The 25675-nt window shown below is 39.7% G+C and overlaps 1 protein-coding gene across 5 annotated transcripts in view; it reads left to right on the top strand.

The window, feature by feature from the left end:
* MYRIP (myosin VIIA and Rab interacting protein) overlaps window positions 1-25675 on the top strand; it is a 216516-nt gene that overhangs the window by 148057 nt on the left and 42784 nt on the right. For all 5 annotated transcript variants that reach the window (XM_005519028.3, XM_088063392.1, XM_088063388.1 and 2 more), the window contains exons 4-8: window positions 13504-13640; window positions 15306-15389; window positions 16005-16102; window positions 16453-16533; window positions 18070-18219. In XM_005519028.3, coding sequence (XP_005519085.1) covers window positions 13504-13640; window positions 15306-15389; window positions 16005-16102; window positions 16453-16533; window positions 18070-18219 — 550 coding nt within the window. The remainder of the gene's footprint in view (window positions 1-13503; window positions 13641-15305; window positions 15390-16004; window positions 16103-16452; window positions 16534-18069; window positions 18220-25675) is intronic.

The following is a 25675-nucleotide window of genomic DNA, read 5'->3' as shown; positions in this document are numbered from 1 at the left end:
TCCATATAGATTAATCTGTCATCTTAAAGATTAATCTGTTCTGTGTCTCAACTGTACTCTTTTAATGCTTTTCTGTGTCCAAAATCATTTTTAACTTGTTTTGGTTGAAAATATGTGTGCCCAATACATAAAAAACATCCTTTAAAAATGGTAATTTCATTATTTTTTTCATGGGTATTTGTGTAATGGAAATTACTTAGCACCTGCACTCTCTTTGTAACAGGGCAAATGCAGAATCGCATCCTCTGTGGGATAAAATTTAAGCATTATATATACTGAACATTTCATATCCCTGGTTCTCCTGGCCTGGTGAGTTCTTGCAGTCTGACCTCCTAAAAGAAGGTCAGTGTGTTAATGAACCAACATATACACTGGGAACATTCTTAATGTATTGCCTTCTGCCTGCCTGCCCCAGTACTCTGCAAATTTGTCTTCAGTTATGCAAGTAAATCATTTATCCTTCCTTCACATTGTCCTAAAGAAAGGAAGAAGAATGAGGAAAAAAGAATGACAAGAGAAAGGGGCAGGAACAGCATGAGTTACCCATGGTAACTCACAAAAGTACCACAAATATGCAGAGAGAAGGAAGATTTTCATGTTTTTAAGGCATCTACCTTAGCTGTAGAGGATAGACAGACATCCACCCCCCTCTGTCTCCAACCCACTGGGGCTCAGCAGCCATTTGGCAGCCTGTGTCATGAGCCATATTAGCAGCTGGTAATTCAGACTACAATCAACCTGCTCAGTGGGTGATCCTAGTAGTTAGAATTGCTTCCCCAAAATAGTGCTGTCAAGTTTCTCTTCTCTGTGAGAGGAGTTCTGTTTGAGAATTGGCTTAAATTCTGTCTCCTTTGAAGAGAGGTGAGAGTAAACGATATCTCAGAAATGACAAATGGCTTCTGTTGGCCCCATCTTTCTCTGTGGTCACCATACACGGAAGGGATGCCCAAGATATCTCCTGTTATTGCAGTGGGACCTCTTCTGTCACCACCAGGTGAAACTACATGAGTGTCTCTATGCAGCAATTCTGCACTGAATCCCTTTATTCATTACGGACTTAAGCAAGATGTTTGGAAAAATGTTAGAAAGAACTTGATTTTCTTATTCTTCAAAATGACCTCTGTGGGTTTACCTTAATCAAACATGAAGGGCTGTAGTACTGATACCTTGTGCAGTTAAAGCAAGGAGAGACATCTAGGCCAAGTAACAAAAATCTTTTATCTACCAGGTTTTAATTGCAACTTGATGAGAACTCAGAAATTCTCAGTGTGCATTTCTTCTCTGAGTGAAGCAGGGGCTCTTCTCAGCTGAGCCTTGTGGATGTAGCTGAGGAGGGCTTTGATGTTAGCGCTCCATTCACTGCCAGCAGCTGAAGGTGGGCACCAAGGGCCTCAAAGGCACACTGCATCAACACCTGGTGCATGACCAGGGTAACTTTGCAGCTCCTCTTGTTTCCATCCCTTCTGTTCATCCACTGATTCTTCTAGTTCCTCCCATTTTTCTCGGTTGATCAAACTTGCTGATATCATGCACACATGCATCTTACCACAACTGGGTGGTTCTATGAGGATACCCCCTGCCTTGTGCAGATGAGAATAAGCTTGCTGTGGAGAGGGCTGGATGATTGTATGGCTTTGAATATTTCTGCTGTTAGGGAAGTGAATCCTCTGGACAGCTGATCAGTTTTACACAGAAGCAGGAACAGTTTTGAGAAACAGCTGTGTTTCTCTGACAGTCTGGCTAATCTGTGCTTGGTTATTTATTACTCTGATACAAGCGTTTATAAAAACAGAGATTTGGGGTTTCTTTGGCTTTTTTTTATATATTTTTCATTATTCAAATAACAGAAAATCCATATGAAAAGTACATTTGTATCTGTGCCCAGATGCAGAGCCCCTGTTAGTGAGGCCAGCTGGGATTAAAATCTCATTTGTATAATTTATAAAGGCTTTGGAATTTTTCCTACAGTTTTCAGCCGTAAGCTGGAATTTAGCTTTTGTCAGACTGCTAGACAGCTTGCACAATAAAGCTTCTAACTAAAAATATTTTCTATGTAACCCGGAAAACCTTACCATTTCAAATGCAGTGACTGTGGAGTAGGTTTGAAAAAACAAATTATTAGAAAATAAAAAAACCCCAGCAGTCATGCCCTGTATGTTTTAAAGGCTTAATCAGTGAGCTCCATGCATAAGCAGCACAACAGATAGAAAAGCAGGAATAGAGTGGGATGTAACCTAGGAGGCACATACGGGATGCTCGGGATGCTCATGTGCACACAGCAGTGAAGTATGCTTGCACAGCATCAGATCCTTTCTGATGGGTTGCCCTTGGTCCATTTGGGAAGAGCTGCTGAGGTCCAGCAACTGACTGAGCCCACCTCCTGGGGCTGGCCAGCTATTCTAGTCCATTTTTCACTGTGATTCAAGGAAATGTCCTTGCTTGACCTGCTGGATAAGCACCTGAACCTTGTCTGGGTAGTTTGCTCTCCACTGAGTGCAACACCACTCCATCTAATTCCTCCTCCTACAACGGGTGGGTGGATAGCAAGGAAATACTTTCCTTACACCTCCCAGCTAGGGACCTGCATGGGAGGATTTGGAGGTGTCATGCTCCTGCTGGATAACACAGCAGTGCCTCCAGTGTGTTCCTTAAGCTATTCTGTGGCTTGTGGAGCTGCAAAGCAACAAGTATGTCATCTCACAAAGGGGTGTGTGTACACAGCTCCTGGAAAAAAGCAGAGCAGCCTACTCCAGCAGAAGCTGGGCTTGTGGGGTGAGGAAACCAGTACAAAAGATAGGAACTGAAATTGCATCTCTTTGCTCCCCAGCAAAGTATTTTAAAATTATTTTTCACTTTTTTTTTTCTTTCTTTCTATCCTAAATAATCTTGCAATGAGCCCGGCTTTCTCTTTGATTTTGCGTGGTGGTGAATCTTCTCATCTTTGCTGGCATTTCACAGCTGTTTGTTCACAGCTTTCTCCAAATATAAGGAAAAAACAGACCTTCAAGCAGAGGATTGTTGTCTTTTTGGTGTTCTTGAGCTCTATATTAAAAGCCCTGCGTATTTTTCTAATCAGGATTACAGAATTAATTTGCATGGTTTATCCTCTGTTTTTTTTTTTCTGATGGAACAGAGTTTGTATCTCTTTTGTGAAAATTTTTATGCTTCATCGACCTTACATTTGTTGTTCTTCAGCTGTTTTTCAAGAATCTGTGGATTAGAAATGAAGTTTACAGAAAGAAAAGCCTTCACTTAGGTAATTTGAGTAACTAATCAAACTGCCTTTATGCTCTGTAGTTTCACATGGTATCTGCTGTGGTTATGGAAAACATTTCTCATGTGTGTGAATGGTGCATTTATTCGTGTCCATTTATATTCAGTTGTATTTTGACTATAAATAACTTTTATTTCAGTAGCATGAATGTAAAGTTCAATGAGCAAATGTTCCCGAGGGTGTTTTGATGTTGTTCTCTGCATTCGGAAGTTTATTTACATAAGGTTTCCATATGAATTTTCCTTCACCTCAATGGGTAGGTGCAAAGGATAAATCTGTAGTAATAGCACAGCAGGAAACGAATGTCTCTCCAATTGAGAATTTATGAGTATCTGTTGTTGTTTCTTAAGAAAAGCAGCAGGATGCATTCATTTTGAGGTACTGTCAGTGTGGATTTTTGTTCTTTTTGTGTGTTTTCTTTCAGAAATCTGAAATAAAAATTAGACTGATCCATTGTAGCAAGTAGAAACAAATATGACAGGGACAGCCAATATATGTGTGTTCAGTGTAGCTGTAATAACTTGTTTTGATTCATGTTTATTTGCATTTTGCTTTAGCATGTTGTGTGCCTGGGAGTGTTATAAATTTACGAATAATGCAGTATTGATGAATTCTTATGGTTTGCCTAGAAAAGTATCTGGTACCAGATGGCCAGGATATAAAATTCCTTTCTTTTGAAAAATACTCCGATATTGAAAATGTATTTTATTGCAAATGAAGATGGAAAAAAAAAAGAAACAAAACAAAAATTTTATATGAAATGAAACATCCGGGTGAAATTAATTAAGGGGGAAGATTTGTTTCAGATGTAGTATTTTTTATTTTTAGGATTTTTGTGTCATGAAATAAATTCCATGGATCATATAGAAATGTCAGGAATGTATCCTGAAAAAAGCGCTTTGAAGCAAATATGTGGAATGTTTCATTTGTGTAGTATCTGAGTGTTCCAGCTTTTACTGGACTTGTTTGAGGGATTTGGACTTGTTTCCATTTAGTTTCAAGTGTCCAGTGGTTTCTTAATTTTCATCTGGGTTGACAGATTGTATTAATGGGCTGTGTAAAGATCCACATTTTAATGAAAGGCTTAAGAGGGAAATACTTGGCAATGTGATGAGGAAGAAATTTCCAGGCATTGAATGAAACATGAAGAAGGACTGAGAAAAGAAGAGGGCAAGTTCTCTCTTCCCATTTACACCTGTGGTGATGAGGACTACAGACCAGTTTTGGCCACTGAATGATCTACAGTGGCTGCAGTAACATCTGAGGATTATTACACACCAACCCAGAAGTGAAAGCAAGAGTCAAACGAAGAGAACTGGGCAGTTCTGTTTTGTGCAGGTGGAGTTGGTAGCGTTATGGATACGACCAAAAGGCTTCTTGTGAAGGACAGGCTTCATGGTTTTCTTATGTGACAGAGCTATTTGCTAAAACACAAGGTGTAACAGCTAAAGGCCAGAGAGAGACACTTTAAACCTCATTTATGGAAGTGTCATCCATGTAATTACCAGTTTAGAGAAAAGGTGGATTGAAGATAGCCTTCACCTAGTTTGACTAGTTCTTTCTTTCTAAAGAGTTGGCAGTTCCTGTGGCACAGGTCTCAGCAAGGCTTTGAGGGATGTGTGACTCAGGGATTGCGTATCCCAGATTCAGCATCAGTGTGGCGTATGTGGTGCTCTCAGTGTGGGATGTCATCCTCTGGGACTGCGCTGTGCAGAGTCACAGCCCCACAGTTACATTTGGTGTTCATCAAAGTGTGCTGATATGGCTTCAGATTATCCATTCTGGGTCTGTGTTTAAAGAACCATACAGACCACTTGGGTATTTTCTTACTCATCCCAGAAGAAGAAACAGTGGGAATGATTAGATGACTAGAAAACACGATCTGGGATGAAACAGGATTTGTTAGCCTTTTAAAAAAAAAAAAAAAAAAAGCAAAAGGAAAAGAGCAAACATCTTAAACTGTCTTGTTTAAATAGAAACAAGGAAGGTTCAGCTTAAATGTTAAGAAAATCTTTCAACATTAGGATAGGAAAACATTGGTGGATGGTTAGGGAGCTCTGCAGCATCAGCAGTCATTGAGAACAGGCTGCCTGCATATCTGCTGGGAGTGATTGAGGTATAACTCATAATGTTTGGGGGCAAAGGGAACACCAATGTGATCCCATTTCTTTTATGGCCTAGGGCTCTGCCAGAGTGGCTGGAAAGCAGCAGTAACTTGTACTGCAAGCTCTCTGCAAGCTCCCCTGCAATGCAGCCTTTTGAACTTTACAGTTCACAAGTCAGCTCTGAATAAATAAATAGCAGTTAGCTGAGGCTCACTTTACGAGGCAAAAATAGGGAAAGAACATTCACTAATGACTGCAAGACATGGCAAACATCCTTATAGGCATGTTGTTATGGCGAAATTTTATTAGCTCGTGCTGAGATAATGTCAGGAGCTGTATTGGATGTGGCCGCTTACATCTTTTACTGCTGGTTGATGCCCGAAGAGAGGTCCTGCCCCTTCTTAGGTCACTGCTGTAACTGATGTTAACTCTCCACAATCATGTTGTCACCCCTAGAGTTTGTAGTCAGCTAAATTACAGTGAAGCACTGGGGTTGAAAACCCTCTTATTTTTAAAAGTAGAATTTAATAACTGCTGCAAAATCTGTATTTCATTTAGGTTGCCCTAGAACAAAACACGCTTTCTGTGAGCAGCAAGTCAGGTTAATACGTCAAATACACATTTATTTGTGAGCCAGGGAATCCTGACCTACAGCCTCACAGGGAAAATATAGGTCAAAATAGGTCAGTAAAATGCTAACAAGTTCTACTCTTGTGTCTGTTTTCCTGCTGGAGGAAAGACTAGCACAAATATTACAAATATCAATCAAGCTTTCCCTTTTTTTCTTTTATTTAGTAAAACATGGGCTAAGTCTGTGATTTTCTTAGAAGAGGGGCACTGTATCTTCTCCATTCTAGTACTCAAAAGGGCTATTAGAGGAACATGCTTTACTTCTGATTTTTACATACTGATTACTGTCCAATAATTGAATGATATGTTTAAGGATCAGCAATCTCATGGTTTATTTTAACATAGACTAGATTAGATCAATCTACCACTGGGCATATGAGTCAAAAACCTATGGTACAGAGAAATGTCTGTGAATGGAAAAAGGGTTTTTAGTGGATTTTGCATATCACATATTTAAGATATTTGTCCTTTTTTAGTGAATTTTGAAATGTTACCCAGTAGAGGAAACTGTGATTCTACACAAACTTTAACTCATTTTGAAACCAGCACATTACTTGCTGGTTTTCCTCAGCTGTTCTACAATGTCTGTATTTTCACTAAAGTTTTTTTCCCAGTTTTGCCTGCTGGTGTTACACATTTTTGCTGCAGCCTCTTATGTCAGGGCGTGTATGGGGCATCCAGAGAGTCAGGAGGTAGATGTTCAAGTGAAGAAAGGCGAAGCATCCCTGTATGGCAAGTAGCTGCAGACTCTGATTGTCAGAGAGATTTGAGTGGGCCAGAAATATGCCTCGATTCAAATGAAGTATAGACAAATTTATGGAATATAAGTCCATCCATATGTGTCTTTTGAGGCTGGTTTGTTGTAATGCCAAGCACAGAATCCCGAACTGGCCAGTGCTGAGTATGCTGAAGGCAGAGTCTCTGCTTACTCGGGACTTTCCTGTCATCTCTTCCATGTCATTTCCAATGGCCAGACACGGAGTACAAGGCTAGGTGAGCCTTTTATTTGAGCTAGTGTGACTCATTATCTGATTTTTATGACAGCAATCCCTTACTGTGGCCTGCTTCATAACACAGGAAGTGATTCCCGCACTTTGGCACATGCTGTTGTGAGCAGTCCTTGCCAGGTCCCTTTGGAAAGGCACTGAGATTTGGTTTAAAGGGCCAGGGGGGCAGAGGTTGTAATACTTCCCTCAATAACCAGCATTAGGTGAACTTGTTACAAGCTTTTCTTTCTTCCATTCACAAAGCGTATGTAGGTTTTCTGTGTAAAACCTACTCTGTCTCCCTCATCCAACTTCTTGCCTAGTGATTTCAAAGGTAAAGGAGACCGTAACCAAATTTGAGGGTTGCATATACCGCTGTCTTTTGTAAACAAATCTTTGTTTCCTCTCTGCTAACCTTAATTTGTTATTTCTTGTGTGTTGCTCAATGTTGAAATTTAAAAACCCAAACTGGAGCAGCGAAATTCTCAGTCAATGGTTAGGAGGATGTGTTTTTTCAGGAAATGCCCTGTGTGGTACCATCCTGTTGGTTGAGCTCTCTGAACAAATAACCCACTGTAGCCTGCAGTGCAGTTACTGGGCCAGGTTCACATCTGCTGCACAGGAATGTCATGATTTCACTGTGAGAGACATGGACAGATGTTTTGTTCCACTTGTGGGAAAGACAGACGGTGTTTTCAGTGGGGTAGACAGTTTTCTTTCTGGGGTAGATGCTTTGATTCAAGAGTCTCTCCTCTGCTCTCACTTGGATTTTGCTGACTGCAGAGCGGTGAATTCATTGTGCCCTGCTGTGGCCTTTCCTGTGACACACCTGCATGGCTCAGTGTGCTGTGGTTTGACCTGTCACAGTGTAATCTGTGTGCACCCCTCTGCTGTGGATAATTGGAGGAAGAAATTTTCTGGCACAGCACTTCTTGAGAGATAGGTTACCTGAAGAATGTCATCAAGAAGAAAATAAATTGGTTCAGCTTATGGCTTGGGAAGGAAGTGTCATAAAGAGTTAACAATGATCTGCTGGAATAAATGGTTAGAAGCTGTTTTTCTTGTGTGAATAACCTTTTATAACGAGGGAATAGATGCAAAACAATCAGCAAAGTGCCCTCTTGAAATTACGTGAGCTTGACCAAAGTTCCTGTTCAGGGCTTCAGGGTGCTGAACTTTCTCAATATATATGGTTTCTTAAGTCTGATTTTTAGAGAACTGAGCATTGGTAGGATATTCATGTGTGTAGTGGTTTTGTGTTATAATGATTCATCCTGAGGGGAATGAAGGTGAACCTGGAAGTAGGTTTGATTTCACTGAAACTGAAAGGAGCTGAAAACCTTTAATTCAACAATTTATTACAAGCAGTATGTTACAGGCTGTAAGGCGTCAGCCCAAAGGAAAAAGCAAATATTGCTATTGGCAGAGAAACAATAGTTCAGGGTATTGAGTTTGAAGCAATTTTACTTCAAAACTAGTAAATAAGAAGTGACAGGTTAAATCTTAATTGTTTCTTTGGGCACCAGGTTGAGGCCACTTTTTGCTGGGAAATGGAAACAAAGGCCTTGAGCTTCATATTGCGCGTGAGTCAGTACAGGGAGAGAGCCCGTGGGGGGCAGCGTGCCTGTCACAGCTTAGTTCTGTATTAGCTGGAGTTTCCCAACCACTGATGCATAACATGGCACTAATGCAGCCAGAGGGAGATGGATGTACAACTCCCCAGGAGGGACCAAGGCTTTGAGGATGTCAGTCCCACAGCAGCAGTCACCTGTCTGAGGGGGAACATCAGGATTAAGGGCAGGAATGTTGAAGTGCAGCATGGCTCTGTCCCCAGCCCAGCATCTGGCCAAGCAGGTCTGCTCTGGGGGAGTCATGTTCACCATCTCCCAGCTCTGACAGAGCTCAGTAGTCAGTCTTCTCCTGGCTCCCACCCCCTCCATCACTTCACTCCTGGGTCTACCTCCAGGCAGTTCATTGAGCTCAGGGAATGCTTTCCAAGAGTGAAAACTAAACATTGATGTTGCTTTTCCACTGGCAATTTGCATTTCTAATATCTCTCAAGTCTGATGTGGTTGTGTTGTGTTTTTGAGCTTCCCCACAGAGCAGCAGTTTTGACCTGTGTATAGTCCCGTATTTCAGAGATGGGTTTTATTGGCCTTTTAAATTTTCTTAATTTAAAAAAATTGTCACATCCGCAAAAGTAAAAAGGTCCAAGAATTGTAAAGCAGCTCCATTCCTAAGTGAAACTAATCACTTGATGAATGCAGGTCTTGAGTGACCTCAGGCTGGGTAATGGGTCATGGGCACAGCAGGAGAAGCACAGGATGGCATTTGAGAGACTAAAATAGTTTACTGGCCTGAATGTCAGCATAAAACTATGGAAGATACCTTAAGACAGGTACAAAAAGCTAAAAAAGGAATCTTCATTATCCAGTGAAAGTCAGTAGCAAGGAAAATCAAGTGATTATGTGTTCACCCTGACAAATGATCTAAGCATTTTTAAGATTTCTGGAAGCACCTCCTGACTTAGAGAAACTAGACTGCAGCTCAGTAAGTGACTAGTTCATCTTGTGGGGGGAAACTTCTGACAAAATTCATGGAAAAATGAAAAAACAGAAAAATGTTGTTATAAAACATTTCTTCACAGTTGAGCTTGTATTGTGAATAGAGATTAAGGTCATACATATTAGATTGGTACTACCTTTTTGAGAAAAGTTCTTCCAGAAGCTTCATATTGCCTTTAGACCAAGTAAAGCCTCTCAACTTTTTAGAAGAAAAAAGAATTAAAGTGATAAATCAGTCACTAAAGAATCTCCTGTTTTGAGTGATGTGTGAGTGATGTCTTTAATTTGATTGTCTTCTGGTGATCAGTAATAATGAGGGAGGTGGTTCATGTCCCCACTTACCAACACCACTGGTGTCCTTTTTTTTTCCTGAAGGAAATGCTAGAATTTTACTGTTTGGGTGCTTTGGATGAGAAGTGTACTGAGAACAAATTGTAAAGGTTTTAATTGGCTTATTCCTTCTCATGGTGCTGCTTGATTACAACAAACACATTGTGGCACTAAAAAAAGGACTAGGGCTTTATAATTCAAGTTTTAATGTTAAATCAAAAGCATCTTCCTGGCTTTCACACTTTCTAGCAAGACAGAATTTTAAAATCACAATATTGGCCTCTGCCAAAATCACATCAAAATGCAACTCAAATCAATGGCAATATTATATAACATAAATAATGTGTTTAAAACTATTTATCAGTAAAGACATAACACTCTTTGTTGCACAGAAAGAGCAAGAAATGGCTTGTCAACCAGTCCTGCTTCTTTAAAATGCAGACAAATAATATCCTTTAAATGTGAACTTTAATTTCACAGGGAGAACTTGCATGCTTTCTGTTAAAGCTAATAAGGGAAGTGTTTCATTCCAACAATTTAATGTTAGTACTGTCAAAGTCGTTCATTATTCTGGACTCATGGACTGCTTTTGTAGAAAAGGATTAAAGGATTTTGAAATGAGGTGAAAATGCTCTTATTTCTCTTTTGAGTGAGTCCTTTATTTTAGTATCTATAAACGAAGTTCTCTCTTCTCCAAATCCTTTCTCCGTAGGAGGAATCAGCAGGGACATTGTGACTTATTTGAAAGTTAAGAGGCTGAAAAGCTTTAGAGAAGGCATTGTAATCTGTTATAAAACATGTTCAGGACCTAGGCATAGATTTGGAGCGTTGGTAGCTCTCCAGCTCATAGGAGGGAAGCATGAGATGATTAGATTACTCACAAAGTGTTAATCCTGCAGCAACGAGGAAACCTAAAAAAAAATTTAAAAAAAATTAAAAATCCTTCTGTTTACACCAGATTAACTAGTACAAAGGGGCAGGCATCTCCTTTCACAGTTGCTTTGAGATGTATAATCTCTATCCTTTTGACTCTGCCGAAATTCACATACGGAAAATGTTATCATTACAAATAAAAAACCTGTTTTAGTTGCAAAGCTTTCTCACCTCGTCAAGAAACCAGTGCTGTTAGCTTTCTGCTAAAGTATGATGACACCGGGAAAAACATGAGGAAGCAAGCTTGCAATGAATCACATCTTTTGTTTCCCCAAGCTGCCAGATCAGCATTCATAACTGGCTATCTTAACTCACACAGAGCATTCAAAGATAGGTGACTCTCTTTTTTTTTTACCTTATAACTCTGTCTGAATATTAAGAACTGGGTTTACTTGGCTTCCAAGATGACAAGTTTAGCATTTTGAGCTAGTGCAGCTGAGGTAGTTAGTAAGGATCTTCAAAGCCCTAGAACAATGTATTTAAGGACTCCCAGTGCTGTGAGTCCCCTAGTGGTGATGGTGCTGCAATAGTTTTTTGTGGACAGCTTGGAGAACACTGAATTTACTGGGCAGGAGAGCATCCTTTTTGGTCAACACCTCCTGCTAAGCCAGTTCCAACCCAGCCATGCAGTTTTGTCCTTCATAGTGACTGTGACTCTGTGCTATTGACTGAAATCCTACCCTGTCAGATTCTGTAGAAACTCAGTGGACAAAAGTGAATGAAATTCAGCAAGCAGAAGACTTAATATTCTGATGCAGTTTACATGAGAGCAAGTATTTCCTGCCCACAAAGAACCCAGGCTCTTAAAATGACAAAGAATTGCAGGTTTGGGAGAGAAATTATCCTACATTCAGATTCATCACTGTGCCAGCAGTGAAGGTCTGGCCAGAGGGTCAGGTCTTGGACAGGCATCATAGCAGAACTCTTGGTGGCAACATTATGAGAATTCAGAAACCCTGTACTTCACAGACAGACCAAAGCATCCTTCCCATTGTTTGTGCTCTGGACGCTTGTGTTTCATCAGAGTCATCTGTGTACCACATGGAAGGCTGTTTAAAAAAAAAAACAGAAAAGGATTTTTGCCCTTGTCACATGCTAGTGATATTTGTAGAATGGTGAATATTGGAACTAATCAGCCTCCTGGGCTCCTGGGAACCATAGTTAGGCTTGGGATATTACTGTGCAAATAGATATTAAAGGACTAATATTCTTACATTATCTGTAAACATCTCTCCTGCATCTATTTGCTGAGACAGAATGCCAAAATAAATAGACTTCTGTTCCATGATAAGCTTTTTCTTCAGTTTTCTTCTGTAAAGCAGTTAATGTAACTTTAAGGGTTCACAGTTTGAATACGATAGGCTTCATTGATTTTTATTTTTAATTTCCCACTGCTGGTGTTTGCTACTAAGCACTTTCCAGCGATGACAGACAAGTAAACTCTATCATGATGTTCTGCTTTTCATGAAGTGAATGTACCCTTTTATCGGTATACTGAAATTTAAAAAGTCTGGATTCAGACTGGAAACAGGTAGTTGAACCCCCAGGCTCAACATGTTTGTTACTGAGTATCTCCTGAGGTTTGGTGCTGAGTAAGAACTACATTTCTAGTCTGTCAGTAGGTGAGAAAACAAAACAAAAATTGTGCATTGTGCATTGTCACTTGCCTTGCCCTTTACAAAGACAAGTCCAGAGTCCCTGAAGGAAAATTTAAAGGTGACAGTGATACTGTCATTTCGTTTTTCAATGGTGTTAAATCATTTAAATATGTTGATGCCTGGAAATGCTGAGAGTCCGGCCCTCCTGGTGGTGACATCATTTCTTTAGGGGCTCATATATTGACACTGGGCACTGACATTAGCCTTTTGTTCTCCTAAATCTGCTGTTAAGAAAAAAATCAGCTTTAATTTATAGGTGGACCCCTAGGATCCCCCCCAGTGACATCCTCATTAGGAAATGTCCAGATCTGTGGTGGGTTACCCTGAGGTTGTTTTTGCCTGGGAATGTGGGACAGGTTCTCTCCATGCACTGCTGAAGGAACAGGTGAAGCAAGTTGCCACATGCCACACTGGAAAGAATACAGAGCTTTCCCATATTTCATGGCTTTATAAAGTACCTGAGCTCTCGGGACAAGTCTGTTAAGATGAATCACTGTTGTCAATGATGCTTCCTGTGGAAAGTGAGAAAGCAAACTGGGACTCATTCTGCTTTGAGGTTCTCTATTAGGCTTTGTCTACTCTATTTTCCCCAGATAAAAGCAGTGATGTATTTTTATGTAAATGGAGGGTTTTTGTGGCACATTGATGGGCTTGTTCTTACAAGTATCTCATTGTATCTGTAAATCTGTGTAAATGAAGGCTAATTTTAAGTCCTGTGCTGTTCAGATGCTTGTTTGTATTTTTTAAGAGGCTGCAGCATGAGCATTATCATGTTGAAGGGGAGACCACCTCATCTGATAGTGCCAAAACCAAATAAACACTTGAGTAATATGAAGAAGATATTTACTTATGGCTTAACCTGTTGGGTTTTTCTTTCCTTAGTGTACCAGACACTTGTAAAGTACAAACAATAAAGAAGTATTCAGAAATTAATAGGTTTGTTACCTGAGGCCTAAAAGATTTTTTTCCCACATTATTTGTTGTAGAATCATTCCAAATATGTAGTTTATTTTTCTGTTTTAGGCTTCTAAGGACCCAGTCTCTGGATTGGTACTATAATAATGTCAAAAGCCGCTTTAAGTGTTTTGGAAGTGCCAAGGTCCTGAAGAACTTGTACAAGAAGCATAGACTGGAGAGTGGACTTTGTCCTGATGCAATAGGTAAGAACAGCTGTTTTGATTTCTTATAATATTTATTCTTATCTATTTTAACACAGAAGCTGAGACAATGGAAATTCTGAGATTATTTCAAGAAAGTTTTTTTAATGCAATTTTCTTGTTTGCAAAAGAAATACCTCAGTGGAGAGAGAAAAGGATGAAGTGTATAGAGAGCTGTTTAAAAATTCAAACTATGTTTAATCTTAAATATGTCACTGATTCAGAAGTGTCTATAAAGTAAATTGCAGTTTGTATTCTAGCTTGTGTCCCCAAATTTATCACAGTTCTGAGTAGTCAAAGAATGAGAAAATAATTTGGCATTCAACCTTTGACCATTGGCATATTTCTGTGGTGTCTGAAGCAAAACTTGATGAACATGAGATACATTCAGTATCCAAGTTGACCAAAACTGACATTTCCTTACTTAGAGTTTTGCATGCTTAAGGGTCTGAAACTGGCCACATTTTATTTTTGTATCGATGTTTGTAAATAGGTAAAAGATACTGATAAAGTATTGGCATCAACCTTTTAAGCAAAGACACAGTTCACCCGTAACTATCCTGTTCTAATGCCCCACACCATAAGAAGAGTGATTGCAGTCAGAAAATGTCTTTGAAGAAGTGGAGCTTGGTATCATACTGGTAACTTCAGCAAATTACTTAGAAAACAAGTAGCTGAATATTTGACATTTCACTGGATTCATTGGACCAGATAATTTACTCCTATAATTCTTTCAAAATTTGTATGGAGACTACAGTCTACAGTCCTTTGTCTTTCTCTGAAAATATATAGGATGATAAGTAGACTTTCTAGTTCTGAGAGGAAATTTTAGGTTTTTATTATGAAAATTGACATAAAAGGTTCTAGGGAGAAGCAACCTATTTACTAAATTGTGATTTATTAGTGTTTTTCCTTTTTGGGTATCATTTTCATATTTCATGAAAAGATTCCTTAACAACTGAGACCAAATACATATGAGGACAAGCAGATCTTGTTTCAGTTAGGGCAGAAGTGGGACAGTGGAAGTAAAAACGGTGGCCAGGGATGCTTCTGAACTTTTATATTATGCGTTGTCTTTTCTTAACCACAGTCTCAGTGAATGGGTACTTGAATGGAAGTGTGAATGATGCAATGATGAGTTGCAGTGGCATGTGCACTCTTGGTGAGACCTTTCTAAGGAAGGCCTTTGAGTCTAAATGTCATTGCTAACTTTCTTCTGCTGTCCCTGGGACTGTTAGGTAAACCTTTTGTTCCCTTTGAAGATAAATACTAGTATAGGTGTCTGGGTTTTGCTTTATTTATACAGCATTGCCCTTTAAAAAACTGAATCTATTTCTACCCCAAATGTCATAGTTAAGTCAAATTCCGTGTACTTAACTTCTGTCATGTATGTTTTATGCCTAGTAGCTTCTTCATCTTTTTTTACAGTAGTAATATTTTTTTTTCCTATTCAAAATGAATGAGAAGTCTTTGATATAAAAGAAGTCATGTTTTGTAGAAAAACTGCTGCAGTCATGATTTATCAAACAGCAACAGCTAGGAGGAATTTTCCAGTTATCCTTCATTGTGTGCAGTGTCACCATATCTTAAGTGAATATTCTAATCTAATAATGCCTCTGTTGTTAATGTTCTTCTCATAGAAACACATGATTCTGTCTTTCTTTTTAGCAGAAGGAAGTTTGTATGAAGGAAGCTTTGAGAATGAAGGAAGCATTTGTGGCAGTGACTCTACCTTCTACCAACAGACAGAAGGTATGCTGCTAAAATCTCGTTTGATTAAAAAGCATTCCTTACACTTTGAATTACTGGACAAGTAGCTTAGAGTGCTGGTAAGTCTTGTCCAGAGATCCAGCAATATTTTGGGTGAACCCCTCAGCAAGAAGTATTTCGTGTACCATGCTGGGACATCTTGCTTCAGCATTGCACCAACTACCTGCCAATTCTAGTGTGACTTTCTTAATGTTCAGTTTTTGTTACTTCTGTCCCATTTCCTTTCCTATGCTCTTTTTTTTTTCATTATCTTTCTTAAATTTTGTTGTTCCTGCTTATAGGAACGTCACAAATTTTCTTTCAATTATTTCCTCCAAACTATTTTGTTACAGTTTAAAATAAGCAACATAAAAAATACCATGTTTTATGGTATCTAAGATTTACATTTAAGTGGAAACTTAGAGATTGCAACAAATTTCTCTGTCCTAAGTTTTTTATTTTACTGTGCATATTTATGGATTGAGGAAATAACTTTTTCATGAACAATTTAAGATTTTAATTTGTGTCCAGAATATGAGTCTAAATTTTGAAGCTCATTATGCAAAATGCCCACGTGTATATGGAGAACATGGTGGTTTTATCTTATTCTTCATCTAGGACACAGCATGATGGATACCCTTGCTGTGGCCTTACGTGTTGCAGAGGAAGCAGTGGAAGAAGCTATTTCTAAGGCAGAGACCTACAGTGACAGCCTGGTAACACTTTCAACAAAAAAAAAAAAACAAACAAAAAAAAACAAAAAAAAAAGTATTAATTTAACTAGAACAATCATGTTTGTTTTAATCTGAGTAGTGGTACAAACCAAGTAGATGAAAACATGATGAAGTAGTGACTATCTCATGATATATCTGAGTTGGGCATGTTTTTTATGAACTGGTATCGAAGATTCACATTGCATTTCAGAAGGTGACGTGCACTTTAAGTGCCTGTAATTTCTTCCCACAGTGCCAATTGGGCATATTACCCATTTCCCAATCTATACATTTTCTGTGGGAAGGCTGTTTTTATGTGATTCTAGCAAATACAGATATCCCTTTTCATGCAGGACAAGCAGAATGAAGCTTGTTACTTGCAGGAGCACAAGGAGGACCTCATAGAAGAGCTGGCCACAACCATTGTGCAGAAGGTATGGTTTTTTCCCCTATGTTTAATAGCCAGAAGACAGGGGTTTAGAGCTCAAACACTGCTAACAACAAAAATATGACACCAATGTAGAAAGCAAAGTAAATGAACTATGACAGTGTAGGCTTCATCAGCTATGTCTGACAGAGGTCAGTTTATAAGATCAGTCCAATGCCTACCCTGATGTCCTACATGTTCAGAGCTCCCTGAGGTTTGTGATGTTCTTTCTTGTAAGGGAATGTCCTTGCTTGATGGAATTTTACATGTGTTTCACTTCCCCACAGGCATAAAGTTTTCTAATGTCAAGAGGTATAGCTCTCAACCATACACATCACTTCCTAAAAGATAAACTTTGCCAGTGTAAAGAGGTATGACTTCTGACCATACCCTCTACTGAGCCCTCCATCTGCAACATGTTCAAAGAAAACAATATCAATCGATAACACAGAATTCTGTTAATGAAGCTGTTAGAGAGACACTCAAAAAATCACAGAACCCCTGGCATGTCTGAATTCTGTGGCTTCTTACATAAAGCTCATTCTTCTCGTTGCAAAGCTCATGGTTGGCAGAATGAAAGTGGAGAGCTAGTGGGAAAAAATACCCTTTGAATTTGTCTGGACAGTTTGGAGTAAGGCAAGATGAGCATGAACAGTGCACTGTTAAGGTCCTGTGGTCAATAAAGTAACCACTCTGCTAAGTTAGTCTCCTTCCACATGAAATAAGCTAGGTGCCACATCTTTGCATAGGCTGTGGCATTTAGCAGTGTATGGATCACACAGCAGAGGAGGAACATGTTGTTTATAAGGCTATGAAGACAAGCCAGAAAAGCAGCAGATCACTGGAAAATAATCTGCCTTCTTTTTTAATGGTGATGTTAGACTATAAAGTCTGTTTATCAGGTGTTTCATAGTCCAGAGCCTCTCTCAGCCAAGCTTGAATTGCTGCTTTTGTCAAGAGCTGCCTAACAAGATCTTTTATGCCATAGAATAACGTTCTGTAGGTATTTTATACTTCAGTTGTGGAAATGAAATGTAGCAGGATATAATCTGTCAGTGTAGGGAGACATGAGCTCTCTCAAGATGGTGAAGATTTTCAAAAATAAAAATAGTGCCTAGAGACCTTAGACCTCATTGTTCTCACTAGAATGTGTCTGCATGTCGTGGGAGCCTTTGAAATTCCCCTTATATCTAGTATTTTATGTCTCTTGGCAAAAAGTCGTGTCTGAGAAAATACTTGACACTTAGATGCTGCTGAAGTGTTACTGTAGCAACAGGTTTCTATGTTTATGTAATTCACCTCTGGTATTCCTACAGGCACTGTTATATATTGCATCGATGCTTATGTGCTTGCAAGAGGTAGGACTTCAGATGAGAAGTAATTACATGAGCTGGAGCTAGAGCAAAGGGAAAGTCCAATGTTTTTTCCTGGGGAGCTTGCCTCGAGATGGGGTTCATCTAGATCTCCTCCATATGGCCCAGACAGTATTTCCCGAGCAGCATTTTTCTGTCCTCTCCCACCCCGTTTCTCCCCTCCCCTGCAGATTATAAAGAAGCAGAAAAGCAAACCCGAGCAGGCCGAGGCTGACTTGGAATGGCCTCCGTCGCGGAGCAGTGGCCTGGCGTCCGGCGCTGTGTCAGACCAGAGCATGCTGACGTTCCCAGGGAGCCGCAGGGGGTCCTACACCTTGTGGGTGAGTGCCACAGCACAATGATCCGTGTTTTCTGGGGCACAGAAGCAGCAGCTTGCAGTCATGGATAAGTGTACTCGCTGCCTGGATAGGTACATAGAGACTTGCAGAGGAGCATTAATTCTGTGTCTGAACAAGCTGTCACTCAGTTGCATGCTTTCCTAACATCCCATGGGCCATGGAGGTACGTCACAGACATGGTGTTTTTTCGGTTGACTGTGTCGGGGAGGACTAAGTTTGTGATAGGAGCAGTCTCACTGCTTGATTTGAATGCTAACAGGACTCAATGCCTTAGTGTTTATTCCTCAGAACTGTTTTTCTGCTCACTTAACTTTTATGTAGGTCTTTGCTGAGTGCTATGTTTTCTTTTGTATAAAGTTAGGTTTCTGTAATGTTTCTTTTTCTCCTTAACCATCTTACAAATAACTGACACCACCAGCAACAAAAAAAGTAAACTCAGCTGCAGAGCACCATTTATGTCTTACACTGAGTGTTTCCTCCTTCCACTTATTTCTCAGCACAATGTCTTTATCTCCTGCTATAAAGATGAAGAAAATCTGATAAGCTGCATTAGCAAGAGTTTTAAAAGAACAGGAAGTAAAAAGAAGTGAAAATAAGCTGTAGGCTTGGACAAGCATTTTGACAATCAGAGAGGGAAGGCAGTGACAGATGAGTTAGTTCCAGTGAGTTTTGACACTGTGGTTTAAGCTGCTGCTCCCAAGTGTCCTGCTACTGTTCCAGTAACCACCTCTCCCCCGCTAAGCAGAACCACCAGAACTGAACGTGGGCTATGTCCTAGTTCCCAGCTAAGTTTGCTCACTTACACTCCCAGTGAGAACAGATTTATGCCAGAATATTGACTGTGGGCCAGAGTTGCTGAGATACAGACTCGCATCCTAGTCTTCTACCTATTAGCAAAATGAAGGGGTACTGAAGTAATGTGCCACTGTTAATAAGTGACCACATTTATGGTGAGCATGATTTAAGCACTTTGCTGTGTCGCTCCTAGGCAAGTTGTTTGTGGATATAAAAGCCAGGAGAGAGAGAGTTAATTCTGTCTCTGACTCAAACGAGTTTTCTTTCTTAAGGACAGGATTCAGATAAATATGCAGTTCAAATCCTCAGTCATTATATCAGAAGCCTGTTCTGCATTTGAAGAGTTAACTTTGACCTCAACACATTTTGAAATTCTCTTCTGAAGTAACAATTTAGTCCTGATTTTTTTTGCCAGAGGGAGGCTCACTGGTTTTAGTAATAGTAGACTTTTTGAAAAACACTGGAGAAGCAGAGATGTCACACTAAGGTACAAACAACTTCAAAACCTCTGTAGCCATCAGTCAGTACTAGAGATCCAGATGTGTACAGTATTTTATAAGAACACTACCTCTGTACAGGGTCTTTTGCCACATTTTTCACCATTTGTTCCAATTATCTTCCCACAGTGCTTTAAGGAGCATGAGTAAATTTGGCCATCTGCTGTGACTTGTTTCATCTCTCCCATAAATTTAGTTCCTGCCTTTTGCTTTGCTAGGGTTGTGTAATCTAACTCTCTTCTCCTCTGAAGTGTGTATATATTTATTTTTGATTTGCTCTGAATAGAGGAGAATTTGATTAGTATGACCAGACACCCTTGTAAAGGAAGTATAGCTCCAGTCATTCCCATAGCTAAGATAGTTGCACTTGTGTTAGGCTGTTAGATAGCACAATTAAAATCACAGAACCTTGGCCTGCTGGAAAGTCTACTGAAAGGCAATTTGTGCAGAGCAAATGCAGAGCACTCAGAGCTTGCTTGATTCGCATCAGCAGTGCTGAAACAACTCAAATTCCTTCTCCTGAACTTGCGTTCCATTCCACTTTGTTTTCATTCAGCAACAAATGGGAAGCGTGCATCTGTCAGTAGATTTGCAGGACTAGACCACATCACTTTATTTTCTGTATATCGTGTGAGAAAGTTATCCTTTCTGCCAAAAGAATTGCAATTTTTTTTTTCTTCCCAAAATGGAACCTAGCTTCTACAGAAGCTGGCAGAGAGGGCTATGCCCATTCCAGCAAAATCTCCTTACTGCCTCCCAGGAACTCGAGTCCAAGTCTGTAACAGCAAATCTTGGATTCCACTACAATAAGTGAAGTTTTCTTAGTTCCTAACTGATGACATTATGTTGACAAAAAAACCCCAAACTCTTGATCTGTGTATATACACCCTAGCATTGATCTGTGTGTGATGGCTTAGTTTAGGCAGAGATCTGCCTGTAATGATTAAAACCTTTTAATATTAGTACATGCCACAGCTAACAAGGGCTAATCTGCTGCAATAGATTTATTAGCACTGGTTCCTAGTTTAACCAAGGTTTTTGTAGACAGACACAGTGGCCACAACAATCCCAATGGAAGGAAGAAGAAAAACAAGTTTTCATTTTTTTTTCTAGAAAAGCTATCCAAGGAGACTATTACTGTGTCAGAGTTACATACGTGAACGTGTTTACATAATAAATAATAAAGGTTATTTCACTAAAATTTACCCTGTCCAAGTATTTCTTTGGTACCAGGCTAACAAATTAGCAGAGGCAGGATAGATTAAATAAAAGGAAAGAAGAAACATGATTAACAGAAAGACAGACATGAAGGGAGAAGGGAGCCAAGGATAGCAAATTTTAAGGCAGTCATAATCTCATCATTTAAAACTTAAAATTTATCTTACAGGAAATATTTTTCTTGTCTTCTGTGCAGAAGATAATACATATGCTTTTGCTAGAACAATGAAACTAATAATATATAACACAGAACAATTTCATGCTGTAACACTGGCCTTTAGAAACCCATGTTTATTGTTGCATTGCTTTTTATTACCAAAATCACTTCTTACAGAGTCAGGAGCGCTGTAATAATCCCAGATATCACCTTGTGGTTTCATCTGCCAAGCAATTTTTCTTTTTATCACAGCTAGCTGTGTGCAGCTCATCCATATCAGCCAGAAACTTCCAGTGAGTCTCTGGAAGCCCTGCATTACCTCCCTGCTCATCCAAAACCCCTTGCTTTGAAAAAGTAATTAAATAAGTTAAAGTTCCTCACTTCCCCCCTCCAGACTATAGTATTGATTGTTTAACTGCAGTACTACAGTGTGCTAGTAGCTATAGACATTTCTTCTTTTTTTCTCCTCTAAGATTTCTTTGAGATCCCTTGCCCAGGCTAAAATTAGTGAAACAGGGCTGAATATTTTACTTCTTCGTCTCATAAAAAGAGATGGATGGCACCATCTGTTTCTCATTACCAATAAGCAAAGGCTGTGCAGTGTTGGGATAGGAGGAGTGCAGAGCAGTGGGTGGATGCTTCTCTGCTCTCTCACTCCAGTTCACCCACCATACATCACTGCCAGCCAGAGAGCAAAAGACCAGTTGGCAAATTGTATGGCATTTAAACATTGATGGAGTGAAGGCACCCTGGTGTGTTTTAAGTGCTGTATTAGTGGTCTTTATTTTATAGCATAAAGATTGCATATATAAACAGAAGCTCATCCATAATTTATAGTATATAAAACAGCTAGGGATATAGAGAAAAGGAGGATTTCATTAAATACACATTATGATGCACCTCAGGGGAAGCAGAAATATACTGGTTAAGCTAATTATAAGGTCCACAGTGTACTGACAGTTGTTTATTTTTTTCCTTTTTATTTTTTTTCTCCATTTGATTTGTTTTAAAGAGGAGGAAGTTTCCACAAGCTTGAGGTCTAGCACTGCTTTGGCAATCACTGGAGGTTTTGCAGGTGCTCTGTACCTTTTTAGGTTTGTCTCAAACAAAAGTGCTTGAAGAAAACCTTTTTGAGGAGGAATCCTGTTTAGCAGTCATGCAGCACAGTGGGAGAGAGATTTCAGATGAGGGAGGCATAGCACTGTAGGTACTGGCTGACATCAGTTCCTACCTGTCAATGACTGCATCAGAAATATCATATTTATATCTAATAAATAAATAAATGTGTCATGTCAGAGGGAAGATGGAGCTTTTAACTTTTATACAATAGCAGGCATCAGAAGGTTGCATGGCATGTATTGATGGGACCCACTTCCAATGAGGCAAGTGTGCATTCATCTAAAAGCCCGTCAGCTGGATCCCAATGGGTTATTTGCTGTATTGTTTCCTTTGAAAGAAGCCAACTGCAGCACCATCTTCTTTGCACAGAATAGGAAAGAACAGTGTATTTTGAGATGGAAAAGCACTTGGTGCTCTAAAAATAATGTGTCTTTTTCATTAATATTTATTATTTGAAGATCCAACTTTCTCTAAATGCTTTCCAGGTTACAGATAATACTGGCATCTGCTGATTCCTCAGGTGAAACTGTAACATTGTAATCTCACTGCAAAAAAAATCAGGATTTCAGATTAAGAAGGCTCTGTCATGGTAGTCTGGTTGATTTCCCTCCTTCCACTGCTGCAGAAGGATAGTATACAACTACTCTGTAATTATGACTCAGCAACTAGTGCCAGATTTTAAGGCTTGGGCCTCTAAATAATCAGTGCAAGGCTAATCATGACAGGATTGTCCTTTTAAAGTTGTTTGTGTTGCTTGAGTTTGTAATTCTTCTTGAGATGTATCTCTAGCATAAGATTTCTGAATTCTGGTTTCACAGTCCTACTATCCATGCACTTGGTAAACTTCCAAGACAGTTTTGGATGCTAGGTACATGATTGGGCCCATGCAGGCCTACATTCAGCTGCATTGCACTTACTGTCAGCAAACCAAGATAGGTTTTAAGGCATGAAAGGGAGTAGGAGAAAGGACAGAGAAAGGTGATCATTGTATAATGTCATTTTCCAAATAATTAAGCTCATATATTGTTCTTTCAACTTTATTTTGTTTTAAATATTCTATTGTAATACATTCCTGAGTTTTGCAGAATTTTCAGGTCTAACTTAGAACCTGTGATGCTCAGAGCTAGGCTGCCTGACAAACCTTATTTTATTCTTAGATTAAATCAGGGTGTATATTGCCAGAGGAAGAAATAAATAGCCAGAACACTAAAAGCTTCCTCTGGTGTTTGAGTAGGAGATAGAGTGATTCTCTCTGATGGGCGAGTGCTGTGCTGAGCACAGCTTTGTAGATGAGGGTCAGAACAGGACATGAAAGGTTACGCAGGGAACTGAGACACCTAGAGATAGATAAAAAAAGAACAGTTGTGTTTAGTGAAGAGCATTCACTTGAAAAAAATGGTGTGTTTGTGTGTAAGGCTGCAGTTAGACCTGAAACGTGGGTGCCAACTCACCTCCTCCTCCTACCCTCTTATACATAAGCACTCTTCCAGATAGGTGTGCTAGTAGCAAAGCAAAATCCTCCTGTCCTACACCAGAACCAGGGATCTGGCTTTTGCTGTTCCTCTCTGTCTTCTAAAGACAAAAATGTGAAAGTAAAATGGCAAGTAAAATGGCCATACTGCCACCACAGGATATCAATTGAGCTCTCAGTGTCTTCAAACCGGGAAGTGTCTTCCCTGTTTTTTCTTGTTTTCATATATTTAGGTTATTTCAGGACATGTCATACAACATTCAAAGTGTGGGAGGAGGGAAGAATGGACTGTGGTGAACATGTGAGGAGCAGGAATGGCTGATTGCATAAGGGTACCTTGTAAAGGCATTGTGTGAATTACAATTGCATTGGTGTATCTAGCCTCTGTTCCACAAACTTCAATAGACTTGTTCACATAAATCCATTACATCGATCAAACTATGGTATTTTATGCTCATGGCACTTTCCTAAATTGTTAACCCCGTAAGTACAATAAAAGGATGTTTCTACTCATATTCTGGGATCAATATGAAATATCCATTATTACTAGCTTACAAATTCCTTGCAAACAAAGCAGTAGCACTTTCACATGTGGGGCCAGCTTTTTTTTTCCTTATTTTTACACTATAGGTGATGGTGTAGAGCTACTGACATGCCCACCAGCAATGGGTTTGTTGAGGAATAACCTCTTGTCTCTCTCCTTTACAACCCTCCTCTCCATCTGATTAATCAAGGTCAGCTAATCCGAACTGAACCAAAATAAATGTGCACCCAAATGTGCCTCTACATATTACTACACAGCTGTGCAATTCATCCTGCTGACAGACCCATTCCTGATTAGCTAATCATTATTTTTGTAGTCTTTTTAAAGGAACAATGTTTTTAAGGGAATCAGATGTCTAAGAGGCCAGTAGAAGGACAGAAACAATCCATTGCAGCCAGGATATGTCTGTCACTAGTGAACAAAAAGCCGGCTTGGATAGACCCTAGAAAGACATATGTTCTAAGGCTTTTGCAGGAGAGGGACCAGTCATCTTTGCTTTCTCCCAGCCTGCTGTTAGGGGGTTTGCCCTGATGGCTGGGATATCCACAAGGGGTGGTTAGGAGGGAATTTTCTTTCAATTGAGTGTGAAAATCTTCTATTCATCTGCCTGTTCTTGCCCTTTTTCAGAAGGTTGTTAACAGATCCTTTGCCACATACAAGATTAACTAAGGAACAGATGCTCAAAACCCTTGATATTTCACTCCCACTGCTAGATGTCTGGACTGCATACATTTGAGCAGAGCAAAAATCCCTTCCAGGATAAATAGGCTGTGGCAGAGTGGCACCATTTGCAAGCTCATACTGTCTCCTTCCTGGTGTGGGAGTTTTCTTACCAAAGGATGCATAAGCTGTTAATGCCTAGGGATTGCTACAGTATTTGCTACCAGACCTGATGGTTCTGTCTGTGCATTGATTATATTCACGGAGCGCAGCTGAGAAGGGGATTTGCTGCACCACTGGCAGACATAGCTGCAGAATTTGCAGGGGTGGAGAGGGGATCAACAAGGTAGCATTTAAGTCATCTGAGTTTATGTGTCAGTTCTAGGTTGATTCCCTGAATAAACAAGGTAGTCCTTAAAGCCAGTCTTGGTAGCTGCCACTCAGGTCAGAGCTTGCCCAGCACAGGATTCTGCTGCCCAAATCCAGAGGTACCTGCCCTCAGCATGGGTGTTGAGGTCCCTGTGTCTGCAAGGGCTCCTGCTGTGGTCACCCTGCAGCTGCCTTGTGGCACCCGGGGTTCCCAGTCTCTCCTGAACCTGGGAGAGTCCTTGATCTACTCCAAATAATTGCAGAATAAATTACTTTTTCACTAGGTATACCAGACTGAAGCATAATGTAAGGGTGGAAACAGGGTGAAATAGGAGAGAAAAAACATGTGTGATCCAGCTGTAAAGTCCCATCAGATGAGACATCCTTTTGGGACCTATTTTTAATTATCTTTTTGGCTTTTCTTTAGGGGAAAGAGGAATTCTTTTTCATATTTTGGTGAAAACTCATACCTTTTCATCTTTTAATGCAAAATCTACATGTTGTCTCTCTAAACAATATGCATACATATTAGGCAGTTTTCAAGGTAAAGAATCTATAGATTATCAAAATTAGACTCAATATTCTTCATATTAGTTTATAACTTTATT

The sequence above is a fragment of the Pseudopodoces humilis genome, chromosome 1 (assembly GCF_049639895.1).
Source record: "Pseudopodoces humilis isolate 2021_Gansu_Grassland_sample_001 chromosome 1, ASM4963989v1, whole genome shotgun sequence".
NCBI lineage: Eukaryota > Metazoa > Chordata > Aves > Passeriformes > Paridae > Pseudopodoces > Pseudopodoces humilis.
The sequence above is the reverse complement of the archived record's forward strand: the minus strand, read 5'-3'. Positions and strand labels throughout refer to the sequence as shown.